General features: G+C 36.8%; 1 protein-coding gene across 3 annotated transcripts in view; it reads right to left on the reverse strand.

The window, feature by feature from the left end:
• Window positions 1-13511, reverse strand: part of ABCB7 (ATP binding cassette subfamily B member 7) — a 103654-nt gene that overhangs the window by 49589 nt on the left and 40554 nt on the right. For 2 of the 3 annotated variants that reach the window (XM_003824395.5, XM_055106255.2), the window contains exons 2-3: window positions 11922-12002; window positions 10058-10144 (exon numbers count right to left, since the gene is read on the reverse strand). In XM_003824395.5, the coding sequence (XP_003824443.1) occupies window positions 10058-10144; window positions 11922-12002 (168 nt within the window). The remainder of the gene's footprint in view (window positions 1-10057; window positions 10145-11921; window positions 12003-13511) is intronic. The other variant, XM_008978112.4, reaches the window with a different exon arrangement.

A 13511-nucleotide genomic window follows, 5' to 3' on the forward strand; every position in this document is an offset into this window, starting at 1 on the left:
TATTTTTTGTCTTTTTATTCACGGCCATTATAACTGAGGGAAGAGGATATCTCATGTGGTCTTGATTTGCATTTCCCTGGTGATTAGTGACGTTGAACATTTTTCCACATACTTGTTGGTCATCAATATGTCTTCTTTTGAGAAATGTCTTTTTAATTGATTTTTTTTATTATTGAGTTGAGTTCCTTGTATATTCTGAATATTAGTCTCTTGTTGGATGAATAGTTTGAAAATATTTTCTCCCATTTAACAGGTTGTCTCTTCACTCTGTTGTTCCTTTTGCTGTGTGGAAGCTTTTAAGCTTAATATAGTCCCAGCTGTCTATTTTTGGTTTTGTTATCTGCTTTTCAGGTCTTCACCACAAAATCTTTGCACAGACCAATGTCCTAAAGTATTTTCCCTATTTTTTCTTCCAGTAGTTTTACAGATTCAAGTCTTACATTTAAGTCTTTAATCCATCTTGAGTTGATTTTTGTACATGGTGAGAGACAGGGATTCAGTTTCATTCTTCTATATACGGACTCCAATTTTGCCAGCACAATTTATTAAGGAGAGTGTCCTTTTCCCATGTATGTTCTTGATGCCTTTGTCGAAAATCAGTTGGCTATAAATACATGGATTTATATTTGGATTCCCTATTCTGCTCTGTTGGTCTATGTATGTTTTTATACCAATACCATGCCATTTTTGTTACTATAGCATTATAATATATTTTGAAGTCAGGTAGTGTGATGTCTCTAGCTTTGTTCTTTTTGCTCAGGATTGCTCTGGCTATATGGGCTCTTTTTTTGGTTCCATACAAATTTTGGAATTCTTTTTTCTATTTCTGTGAAAAATGATGTTATAACTATCCTTGTAGAGATCTTGCACCTCCTTGGTTAGATTTAATCCTGAGTAATTTTTTTGGTAGCTATTGTAAGTGGGATTGCCTTCTTCATTTTCTTCTTAGCGATTTCACCATTGGTGTATAGAAAGACTACTGATTTTTGTATGTTGATTTTGTGTCCTGTAACTTTACCAAATTTATTTATCAGATGTAAGAGTTTCATTGGTGTAGTCTTTAGTTTTTTTCTAGATATAAAATCATATCATCAACTAAGAGGGACAATCTGACTTCTTTCCCAATTTGGATGTCTTTTATTTGTTTCTCTTACCTGATGGCTCTGGCTAGGACTTCCAGTACCATGTTGAATACGAGTAGTGAAAATGGGCATCCCTGTCTTGTTACAGTTTTTTTTTTTTTTTTTTTTTTTTGTGGAAAGGCTTTCAACTCTTCCCTATTCGGTATGTTGTTAGCTGTGGGTAAGTCATATATGGCATTTATTATGTTGAGTTTTTCTATGCCTACTGTGCTGAAAGTTTTTATTATGAAGAGATTTTGAATTTTATCAAATGCTCTTCCTGTGTCTATTGACAAATAAAAGATTGATTCTTTGAAAAGATAAATAAAGCTGAAAGACCACTAGCTAGATTAACCAAGAACAAAATATAAGATTCAAATACTTGTAATCAGAAATGGAAAAGGAGACGTTACAACTGATACCACAGAAATACAAAATATCATCGGAGACTACTATGAGCACTTCTATGCATACAAACTAGAAAACCTAGAGGAAATATATAAATTTCTGGAAATGTACAACCTCCCAAGATTGAATGAGGAAAAAAACAGAAATACAGAACCCACCAACAATGAGTTCCGAAATTGAATCAGTAATAAAAAACCTCGAAACAAACAAACCCAAAAACCCCGGAACCAGGCAGATTCACAAATTCCATGAGACATATAAATAACTGGCACTAATCCTACTGAAACTGTTCCAAAACATTTCAGGAAGAGGGAATCCTCCGTAACTCATTCTACAAGGGCAGCATTACCCTAAAACCAAAACCAGGCAAGGAAACAACCCAAAACAAAACAAAAAACTACAGGCCAATATCCCTGATGAACACAGATGTAAAAATCCTCAACAAAGTATCAGTAAACCAAATCCAACAGCACAAGATAAAGATAACATACCATGATCAAGTGGGTTTTATTCCAGGGATGCAAGAATATATGCAAATCAATAAATGTGATTCACTACATAAACAGAATTAAAAACAAAAACCATATGATCATCTCAATAGATGCAGAAAAAGCATTCAATAAAATCCAGCATAAACCTTCAATAAACTAGACATAGAAAAAATACACCTCAAAATAATCAAAGCCACATATGGCAAACCCAGAGTCAACACCACACTGAATGGGGAAAACTTGAAAACACTCCTGAGAACGAGAATAGAACAAGGATGCCTGCTTTCAACCACTCCTATTCAACATCTTATTGGGAGTCCTAGCTACAGCAATCAGAGAAGAGAAATAAATAAAAAGCATCCAAACTGGAAAAGAGGAAGTCAAATTATCTCTTTTTGATCTTACACCTAGAAAACTCCTCCAAAATGGTCCTCCAAAAGGGTCCTAGATTTGATAAATAACTTCAGTAAAGTTCAGGATACAAAATCAATGTACAAAAATGAGCATTTCTATACATCAATAACAAGCAGAGAACCAATCAAGAGCTCAATCTCATTTACAATAACTACAAGAAAATAAAATATCTAGAAATACATTTAGCCCATGAGTTGAAAGATGTCTACAAGAAGAACTATAAAACACTGATGAAAGAAGTCATAGATGACACAAACAAATGGAAAAACAAACTCAAGGATTGAAAGAATCAATATGGTTAAAAAGACCATACTGTCCAAAGCAATTTACAGATTCAACACTATTCCTATCAAACTACTAATGTCGTTTTTCACAGAATTAGAAAAAACTGTTCTAAAATTCATATTGAACCAAAAAAGAGGCAGAATACCCAAAGCAATCCTAAGCAAAAAGAATAAAGCAAGAGGTACCACATTATCTGACTTCAAATTATACTACAAGGCTACAATAACCAAAACAGCCTGTACTGGTATAAAAATACACACATAAATCAATCAGAAAGCAAGCCACATATGTACAACTAACAGATCTTTGACAAAGTTGACAAAAGTATATACTGGGGAAAGGACAATCTATTCAATAAATACTGCTGGGAAAATCAGATAGTCACATACAGAATAATGACACTGGACCCATATCTCTCACTAAAAACAAAAATTAACTAAGATCTAACTATAAAAAGCCTAGAAGAAAACCTAGAAAAAACTTTTCTAGACATTGGCCTAGGTAAAGAATTTATGACTAAGACTGCAAAAGCACAGATAACAAAAGTAAAAACAGACAAATGGGACTCAAATGAAAAAGATTCTATACAGCAAAATAAATAATTAACAGATTAAATAGAAAACTTACAGAATGGGAGAAAATATCTGCAAACTATGCACCCAACAAAGAACTAATATCCAGGATCTAAAAGGAACTCAAAGAACTCAACAAGAAAAAAACAAGTAACTCCATCAAAAAGTGAGCTAAAGACATGAACAGATAGTTTTCAAAAGAAGACATATAAGCAGCCAACAAACATATGAAAAAATGTTAAACATCAATAATCATCAAAGAAATCCAAACTAAAACCACAATGAGATTCCATCTTACACCAGTCAGAATGGCTATTATTAAATAATTAAAAAACAACAGATGTTGGTGAGGATGTAGTAATTAAAAAACAACAGATGTTGGTGAGGAGGTAGAGAAAAGGGAATGCTTATACACTGTTGGTGGTAATGGAAATTAGTACAACCGCTATGGAAAACAGTATGGAGATTTCTCAAAGAGCTAAAAATAAAACTACCATTCAATCCAGTGATCCTATTCCTGGGTATCTTCCTAAAGGGAAACAAATCATATAAAAAAGACACCTGCACTCATATGTTTACCACAGCACAATTCATACTAGCAAAGTAATGGAATCAACCTAAATGTCCATCAACAGATGAGTGAATAAAGAATATGTGGTATAGAGTATCATCAAGGGATGCAGAGCACGATGGTGGACTATAAGGCTCCACCAATCATCCCCCTTCCCTTCAGGGACACCAATTTAACAACTATCTACACAGAAAAAACACCTTCATAAGAACCAAAAATCAGGTGAGCCCTCATAGTACCCGATTTTAATGCCGTATTGCTGAGTCACTGAAGAGATAGAAAAAACAGTCCTAAATTGCTGACACCACCCCTCCCCGACACCGCAGAAGCAGTGGTGTGGTGTGGAGAGCATCTCTGGGTGCTGGAAGCGGGAGAGCACCGCAACTGTGAGGTGCTGAACTCAGTGCTGTCCTGTTAGAGCAGAAAGGAACACCAGAAACAGGACGAAACTCAGCTGATGCCCGTCGGCAGAGGAAGCATTTAAACCAGCCCTAGCCAGAAGGGAGTAATCGATCCCATAAACCCTGCCCCTGCAGGCTAAAGTGCTTTGTGCTCTAAATAAGCTTGAAAGGCAGTCTAAGCCATAAAGACTGCAACTAACAGGTGAGCCCTAGTACTGAACTGGGCCCAGAGATGGTGGGCTGAGGGCGAGGGTCACACAACCTACTGAGACACCAGCTGGGGTGGCTAAGGGAGTGCTGGCATTGCTCTCCCCTCACCCCAGGTTGTACAGCCACTGCTCCCAAACAGATCCCTTCCTTCCACGTGAGGAGAGGGCAGAGTGGGGAGGACTTTGTCTTGCATCTTGGATATCAGCTAAGCAACAACAGGATAGGGCAACTGTCAGAGTCGTGAGGGCCCCATTCCAGGCCCTAGCTCCTGGACCCATTTCTAGACACGCCCTAGGCCACAAGGGAATCCACAGCTTTGAAGGGAAGGACCCAGTCCTACCAACACTCATCACCTGCTAACTGAAGAGCCCTTGGGCCCTGAATAACCAGAAGTGATACATAGTTACTACATCAAAGGTGAGCCTCTGAGAATTGCTGGCTTCAGGTGAGACTCGGTACATTGCCACCCGTGGTGGCTAGGTGCGAAGCTCCTTCTGCTTGAGAAAAGCAGGGGGGAAAGTGAAGGGAACTTTGCCTTGCACCTTAGGTACCAGCACAGCCACAGAGGGGTATAGCACCAAGCAGGCACTGGATGGTACCGGATTATAGGATTTGACTCTTGGACAGCATCTCTAGACCTGCCCTGGGCCAGAAGGGGGCCCACTGCCCTGAAGGGTGAGTCTCTGGCCAGGCAGCATTTACCACAAGCTGACTGAAGAGCCCTTGGGCCTTAAGGGGACATTGGGGGTAGTCTGGCAGTACTCCCCGTGACCTGTGGTGGCTGTGGCTACAGAGTGAGGCTCCTCTGACTTTGGCAAGGGGAGAGGAGTGGGAAGGACTGCATCCTGTGGTATGAATGCCGGCTCAGCCTCAGTATAACAGAACACCTGACAGACTTCTAAGGTTTTTGACCCTAGTTCCTGACTCACAGACAGCACCTCTGGACCCATGCAAGGCCTGGGGGAACTCACCGCCCAGAGAGGAGGAACGTGGGCCTGGCTGGCAAAGAATGTGGGCCTGGCTGGCTTTGCCACCTGCTGACTGCATAGTCCCAGGGACTTACCAAACATAGGCAGTAGCCAGGGAGTGGTTACAGCAGATCCTCGGTGAGAACCTGTTCCTCCTCTGCTATCAGAATATACATGCCTCAAATTTAAAGCCCCATTGCAATGTAAAACTAGTACTCTATAAGTATGAGGAATTAAAGTTTTTAGAAAATCTCAACTATATATTGGAATTAGATAGTCATAGTTAAAGGAAGCAATTAGATCCAGAAAAAAAAAAAAACCCACAATGGTAACAAAGAAATAAATTCAGATAGAGTCACTAAGATCTTGGAATAGTAACAAAATTTTATTTACTTTCTTTTCAGAAATGACTTTAGAAGAAAAAGTTCGGAAATGACAGAGGGCTGAGAGAAGCTGAAAGCAACTGAAAACGAGGTGGCCCAAGAGAAAAAAATCAGAAGAAAAAGAAACTTGACTGATATCAGAAATACTCACTAAATACTTATTCCATTAATTAATTAATGTATCTATTTTCAAACACATGATGGGAAATTCTTATTAATATCCTAGAGGCAATACCTAATAATTAATTAAATCACCACAACTTTTGACAGATTTTTAAATATTTACTTATTTGGTATTAACATACAGCTTCATAAGCTTCATGAGGCTGGACAGGTAAGAAATAATGAAAAGAACATCTATACAATGAAATAGCACAATCACAGTATGGTGGGTCAAAAACAAATACATAAATAAATAAGTACACAAATAAAACTGGAAGTACCAAACTCAGTAGGGTGTAACTGGAAAGCCACAAATTATACTTCTCATGAATTGACAGTGCTCAATTTGACAGTGTGATCTGAGGAAGAGAAGCACTGCCTCATGGCCAAATGTACTACAAGTGAACAGCTATACCTAATAACGATGTAGACAAGACCTGAGAATAAAAAACCAAAACAGCTGGAGCAGCTCATTTGGTAGAATTTTCAGATATTAAAGATAACTGTATATTAATAAATTGAATACACATTCTGTTTCTCAGGTAAGTAAGTTTCTATTTCTCGCCAGGAAAGGTCAAGCACTGAAGCAAGAGCCTATTTTTCTATCCGTTGCTCGTTCTTTTCAAGGGAGTGAAGCCCAGTGGCCCTTGATAAGAAAATGAAGAGTAAGAAAAAAAAATGATCTTTTGATAAAGGTAGAAGAATCACCTTTTCCTTAGCCGATGAGGAATTTCTCTAAGAATTCTGGTTTTACAGACATTCCTAAATTCTAAAAGCAAGAAATGTAATACCTCATAGAATCAAGGGACTGATTTTGAAAGAAACTACTTGGGGACAAAACTTGTAGTGAGGAACTAAAAAACATTAAAAAAAAATGGAATGCTGTTTTGTAAAAATATGAGCTATAGGCTGAAGGTTTTCTCCCTAAAGAACCAATCTAGAAGAAAATTTGGAAGTGTCCATAATTTCAGGGATAAGCAAACTATCCAGAGAAAAGAACTGTCTCCTCAACCCAACAACTGCAATAAAAGGAAGAAACCACTTCAGTACTATTAAAGATAACAATGGATTTATAAAAAGAAGGTCAAAAACTAGCGAGTTCAGTCGATGTCTAAAAAATCCAGAGTGTAACTGGAAAATTTTTATTGTGTTGTTGGAGAGATACATATAGTGAATTTGGGATAAGAGAAGAAAATATGTATGAGTTGTCAGGAAAGGCTTTACAATTTTTGTTACATTATACTTCAGGGTTTGTTTTCCGAGCTTTGTTGGTCTGAAAGTTCAATGAAGAACTTATTCGGTGGTGATTAGACCCTTTCCTTAAATGGATTATGCTACACATAAGATGGATTTGTATTTTACAGTCCATTTAATAATTTACAATAAAAAGAACTACCCGCCAGACTGATATTCAAGTTGGCCAGCCAATGAATTTTCTATCCCAAAGGAAAGACAATTTTAGAAATCAAATGAAGATCATAAGGCTATTTGATTATGTATGAAATCAGAGCTGGAATACAGCCTCACCATGTCATCCAGGTATGCTTGCCCACTGGTCTAATGTGTCCACTCATTTTAACAAACCTCTTCCCAATCTTCCAATTTTTAATCCTCCAAGTTACTCCAAGTTTTAATACCAATTTTTAATATTCCAAGTTACTGTTTCACTTCTTCTGATTACATCAAGCTCTCCAATTGCTTAAGTAAGTGAAAATTTCTCTTTAAAAACTACTAGCTTCTGACTGTGTCCAATCAATAAGAATGTGTTTCTAACATAAAAAAGAGTATGTCAAGCAAAATCTCAGAAAGAATCCTTTCATTAGGGTCTTCATTATTTGTGTCCTTATTAAGATACATGGCTAACTAAATTTACTAGCAGATGCCTCTCCAAAGCAGCATATAAATAAAAATTTAAATGCAGGAATAAAGCTCCAAGATCCTTTAAAAATCTGGGGATTCTATTATAAAACAATTCCTTAATTCATCTACTTTAAAAACTGGAGTTTTCAAATACTGAAATTGCCACTCCTTTTTCACAAACCCTTTATGATCCCATGCTATATAAATGGATGATTTAAATAACTTCCAAGCAGCATTATTAATACTGATTGTTAGCTGTTAAGAACACACACATGTAAATGAATAAAAAGGGAAGCACAGCTGGGTTTGGTGGTGCACACTTGTAGTCCCAGCTACTCTGGGAGGCTAAGGTGGGAGGATCGCTTGGGCCCAGGAGTTCGAGAGCAGCTTGGGCAACACAGAGAGATCCCTTCTCTATAAACAAGCACACAAAAAGTAAAGCACTACAGATTTCAGTTGGTTATAAGGTAAAATCTATTATTTGTCACAGTGATAAAACTTCTACATGGCAGTTTACATATTCTGCCATGTTGTTAAGTTTCTAGACAGCAGAGATTTTGTCTTGTATATCTCCAGTACTTAACACAGAGTTTAGCACAAAGAAGGTATTCAATATATACTTTTTAAATAAATGGATTCTGGTAGAGGACAGGCCTTACAATCTCACATTATAACAACAGCAGCTAAAATTTATTGAGCACTTACTATGTGTCAAGCACTATTTAAGAGCTTTAACATGGTGTGAGGAGTTAACTCATTTAAATCCCCTTCAAAATTATCATCTCCATTTTACAGATGAAGAAACTGAAGCACACAGAGATTAAGTAACTAGCTCAAGGTCATTCTACTAGCAAGTGATGGAGCCACAATTCAAATCCAGGCAGTCTGGCTCCAGAGCTCAAGCTCTTAACTACAACTCCACACTATTTATTTTCTGACATGGTCTCCAATCTATATGATTCTATGATTCCAATTCAATAAAAAGGCTAAACTAATACAAAGATGGCAAGGGAAAACAAACAAAGGGCTACAGACTAACTATAAAGTATTACAATGAGTGTTGCTTTATTTTACTGGAGCAGAAAGAAACTGTCTTGAAGTTTATACTGCTTGAGCCTAAAAGAAGTAGCTGCTTCTCCTTTATTAAGTCAACATTTTTTGGTCGTGTTTAGATTATTAGCAACTATCCTTAAGAGGCCTTGGTGACAGATGATCCTGAAAACTGGCAAATATCATACCAAAGACTAATGCAAAGACAAACAAATCTCACTATTTGGGTTAATATTTTAAAATTTTATTTTATGATACTTTGCAGTTTTAAAAATCAGCTATGAAGGATAATGTACAAAAATGGGACAGAAACATGAATGTGAAGTGTTTTGAGTTCCTTGAAAGAACTGTACTAGGAATCAAAGAATGGAAAAAAGCACTGAAAATTGTTTCCTGCCAATCACTTTCTATGAATAAAATAATTAACATTTACTTCTCTCTTTGCAATTTAAAGAGTACTTTTACATAAAATTTGTTCACTTGACCACCAACCCTGAAAATATCATTTCTACTTAGAAATAACATGTATATACTGATTGGGTCAAGCCAGAGGAAGAAAATAAAGGCAAGCTCAGAGAAAAAGGGCCAGATGTAATACTGTATAACAGTATTCCAATGACATTTTTCACTTACTGAGAAAAAATATATAGTGCAAGTCTTTCTATTTCAACAGCCCTACTGCTTAGCATGTCTGTATAATGATAATAATAATGATAAAGAATATGGATAACTAGGTGGATCAGGTAGATAGAGGATTTACCATGAAGCTAGGGGATATTCTAGGATTTCTCTAAGTGTATAGAAGGGGAAACATTAACCTTGAAGCACACGCACACACACAAATTGTTTTTTAGGTGCTAAATCTAATTTGCTTACTTATTATAAGGCTAGATTACATAACAACCTCAAATGATGCTACTTTAAAGAACTAAAACATTTAGGTGGATAAATAACTTTTCTTTTTTAGTCAATCATAAATCTTTAAGTCCGAGAAAATATCATCTATAAACTATGGTCAATTAATATGTTTTTTTTTCATTAGAGAACATGCAGTTAGATGAGTCAATCAAAATATTCTAGGATATTATAATCTTAAATACATATATCTTCTGTGCAAGGACAATCATCAAGAATTTCCAGTTACTTGTTACTGGCTCTTACCCCTTCTTTTGGGTCTGTGTGGAGTCCTCCTCCTGCATGACCATGCCAACATGTCCTCTTTTCTATCAGTGGCCATACCTGGAGAGCCTAATTGAAGATGATACCAAGCAGTCCATTAGCTATTACAGAATTTCAGATGTTTCACAATTTGGCTTGAACAGTCTAATCTAATGAACGTTTCCAAAACAAATTCACAGGTATAGTATTTAGTCTGGCATAGTAAAGCAAAACACCTCCACAATTAACTTATAGCTAAATTTATGTTAAAAATATTAAGATACAACAAACTCATACTGGAGTCACTATCTCTAAATAGCTTTTGAAACTCACGTTTAAAGGATTTAACCTGTTTTACACCTCTACTTGACTTATACTGGCTTTCCCAGTGTCATTCACTACTATAGTGCCGATAATCTCTTATTCCATTATTGGCAAGCAAGTATAATATGCAGTTAATTTATATCTCACTTGCTTTCCTTGTGTATACATTTCTTTTTTATAGTTAACACAGTTAATTTTAAACAACTGATTCTTTTTCTTGTTGTACTTGCTCATATATACATTTAGAAACAAGGTATTTTTTAAAATCTCATAGTCTGTCTTATGCCTATATTGTAGTCATTTGCATACACTGTTTTGCCTTTCTTATTACACGATAAATTTCTGAAGATCAGAGACAGTGTCTTTTATCTTTGTATCTCCCATGGAACATACCACAGAATCTTACACACGGGCAAGGTAAGTTTCAATACTTGTTGGATTAGATGATTTTCCAGTAGCTATAATAATCAATAATTAATGAACAAGGGCACAGTTCTTTACAAACACAAATGTGTATCAATATCATACATAGCATAGCAATATCAGCTCTGGGCCAAGCTATGAAAATGGAGTTACAAAAAGCAAAAAGTGCCTTCTTGCTCTCACCAGTTGAGATAGAGAAAGTGATTGCCATAAACGGGATATTGATTTTTGGATCAATAATCTCAAAGCACTTTGTAAAAGGAAAACATCAAAAGGTAATTCCTGGTCTGACAATGTCTCTTTGTGCCATTTTTTCCTCTAAAAGATTGAGCAACAAGTTTTCTCAAGGGGTCTGGTGAATACCACACAAGAGAGTGAGGTCTTCAACAAAACAAAAGACTAAAATAGAAATAAACTTAGTGGTGTCATAGACAATAAGAAAACTATGCACATTTTCCCCTTAACACTTTAATAATGGAAAATATAATTCATTTCTACAGCCTCTGCATAAATTAGAACAATGCTTTGTATCTTAATGGCAAATAATTATTAATAAGAAAGAAAAAATAAAATACCCAAAATTTAGACTGTCTTCTAATTTTCTAGTCTTTTCTATCACCGAGATTTATGGGTCTCATTTTAAAGCACTGAGAATTTTTAAAGATGTCTTTCACTTATATTAGCAATGAAAAATAACCTCATCAACATGTAAACTCAGCACTACCTACCTCATGGGCTCTAATAAGCTTAGAATCCCTTGGTATTTCTACTATCTGAACATTGGTAACATTAAAAAACATAAAGCATTTCACATATCAGATATAAATTAACAGGATAAATTTAAGTGTCAACAAGTTGCTATTACATTTATAAAAGCTTTCTGAAAATATTACTTTAGTTGACACTGATTCAAGAGATTCAGATAGACTTTTCCAGGGGTAGAAAACATCAAGACTTCTCTCTGCATTTCCAGAAGCAGAAACATACCTTCTTATTCATCTTGTCAGCATTTAGAAAAACACAAAAAGGGAGACGTAAAATATGTAGTATAAATTGGGAAATACTCCAAGGGTTTACAGGTTTTTCCTAGCTATATGTAGACATGTTTGCTCAATCTTACCTTTGCAGCATCTAAGAACTGTCCTGAATTGCCTTTTCCCAATCTCTGCCATGTGATACTTTTTAATGACTCTGGAATCTGCTGACAAGGAAAAAAAGTAGGGGGAAGTTTCAGAGTGGACACTTAATATTCAAAGATTATTTCCTTTGTTCATAAACATACAGAAAATTAAAACCATAGCCATATTGGAGAGATGATTATGCTTTTAACGTATGCCTAAAAAGACAAAAAATAGGCCGGGCCTGGTGGCTCACGCCTATAATCCTGGCACTTTGGGAGGCCAAGGCGGGCGGATCACGAGGTCTGGAGATCGAGACCATCCTGGCTAACACGGTGAAACCCCATCTCTACTAAAAATACAAAAAATTAGCCGGGCGTGGTAGCGGGCGCCTGTAGTCCCAGCTACTCGGGAGGCTGAGGCAGGAGAATGGCGTGAACCCGGGAGGCGGAGCTTGCAGTGAGCCGAGATCGCGCCACTGCACTCCAGCCTGGGCGACAGAGCGAGACTCCGTCTCAAAAAAAAAAAAAAAAAAAAAAAAATTAGCTGGGCGTGGTGGCGTGCGCCTGTAGTCCCAGCTACTCAGGAGGTTGAAGCAGGAGAATCGCTTCAACCCAGGAGGTGGAGGTTGCAGTGAGCCGAGATCACGCCACTGCACTCCAGCCTGGCAACAGAGCGAGACTCTGTCTCAAAAAAAAAAAAAAAAAAAAAAAAGCGACAAAAATAAAATTTGTGGTCCGGGTATGAAGTAAATTGTATTACCCATTATAAATGTCAAATTGTAGTTTGTTTTCATCCCCTTTCTTTCTGGTTTCTGTCTCTTTTTTTTTTTTTTTTTTGGTCTTAATCCCCTAAAGTCTTCAACCCAATTTCTTTCTTAAATGGCTTTTATGCTCTTTTCAAATACTCCTCTTTTGTTCTCTCTTTACTGTATTTTATTATGCTCCACATCTTGTTTCTGTGCCTTCTTTCATCTTAATCGGAATGCTAAATTTATATACTGGTCACAAGATCAGTTTTGACAAACGATTCTATGTAACCAGATGATGGACTCTGTAAGCCAAAAGTAAAATGCTACTAAGTCCCCCAACCAACTGAATGGCCCCCCTCCTGGCCAAGGGGACCCCAAAGAAACCTGGAAGTCTAGTTCAGGCCATGATGCTGGTTGTGTGTGTGTGTGGGGGGGGCGCGGGGCAGAATTAGACATGCCTCAATATACCCTCTTCCCTTTGGAGTTCAGAAACAACTGACCAGCATTAACATTAAAACAGCGATCTTAAGAGTGACAAAGCAGAATTTGTGGCAATGACATGCCAAATTCCAACCTGACTGCTATAGTATCATATGACAGATTAACAGGCCCTGAAGGAAATCAAAGTATTTTATCCCAAAATATATTTCTTTGACATATTCTGAAATGGCCCTACAAATCTGTCTCTTGTGGGGGAAATTTGCATTCTGTAGAGAATCTCCTTCCCTTATTAAGTCTTTTCTGGAAAGCCTGACACCTTTTAAGGTCTGATAAGAGACATTCACCATCTTTATCTCTGAAGCTTGCGACCTGAAAGCTTCATTTACATGAGAAGAACCTT

This window comes from Pan paniscus, chromosome X (genome assembly GCF_029289425.2).
Source record: "Pan paniscus chromosome X, NHGRI_mPanPan1-v2.0_pri, whole genome shotgun sequence".
Taxonomy (NCBI): domain Eukaryota; kingdom Metazoa; phylum Chordata; class Mammalia; order Primates; family Hominidae; genus Pan; species Pan paniscus.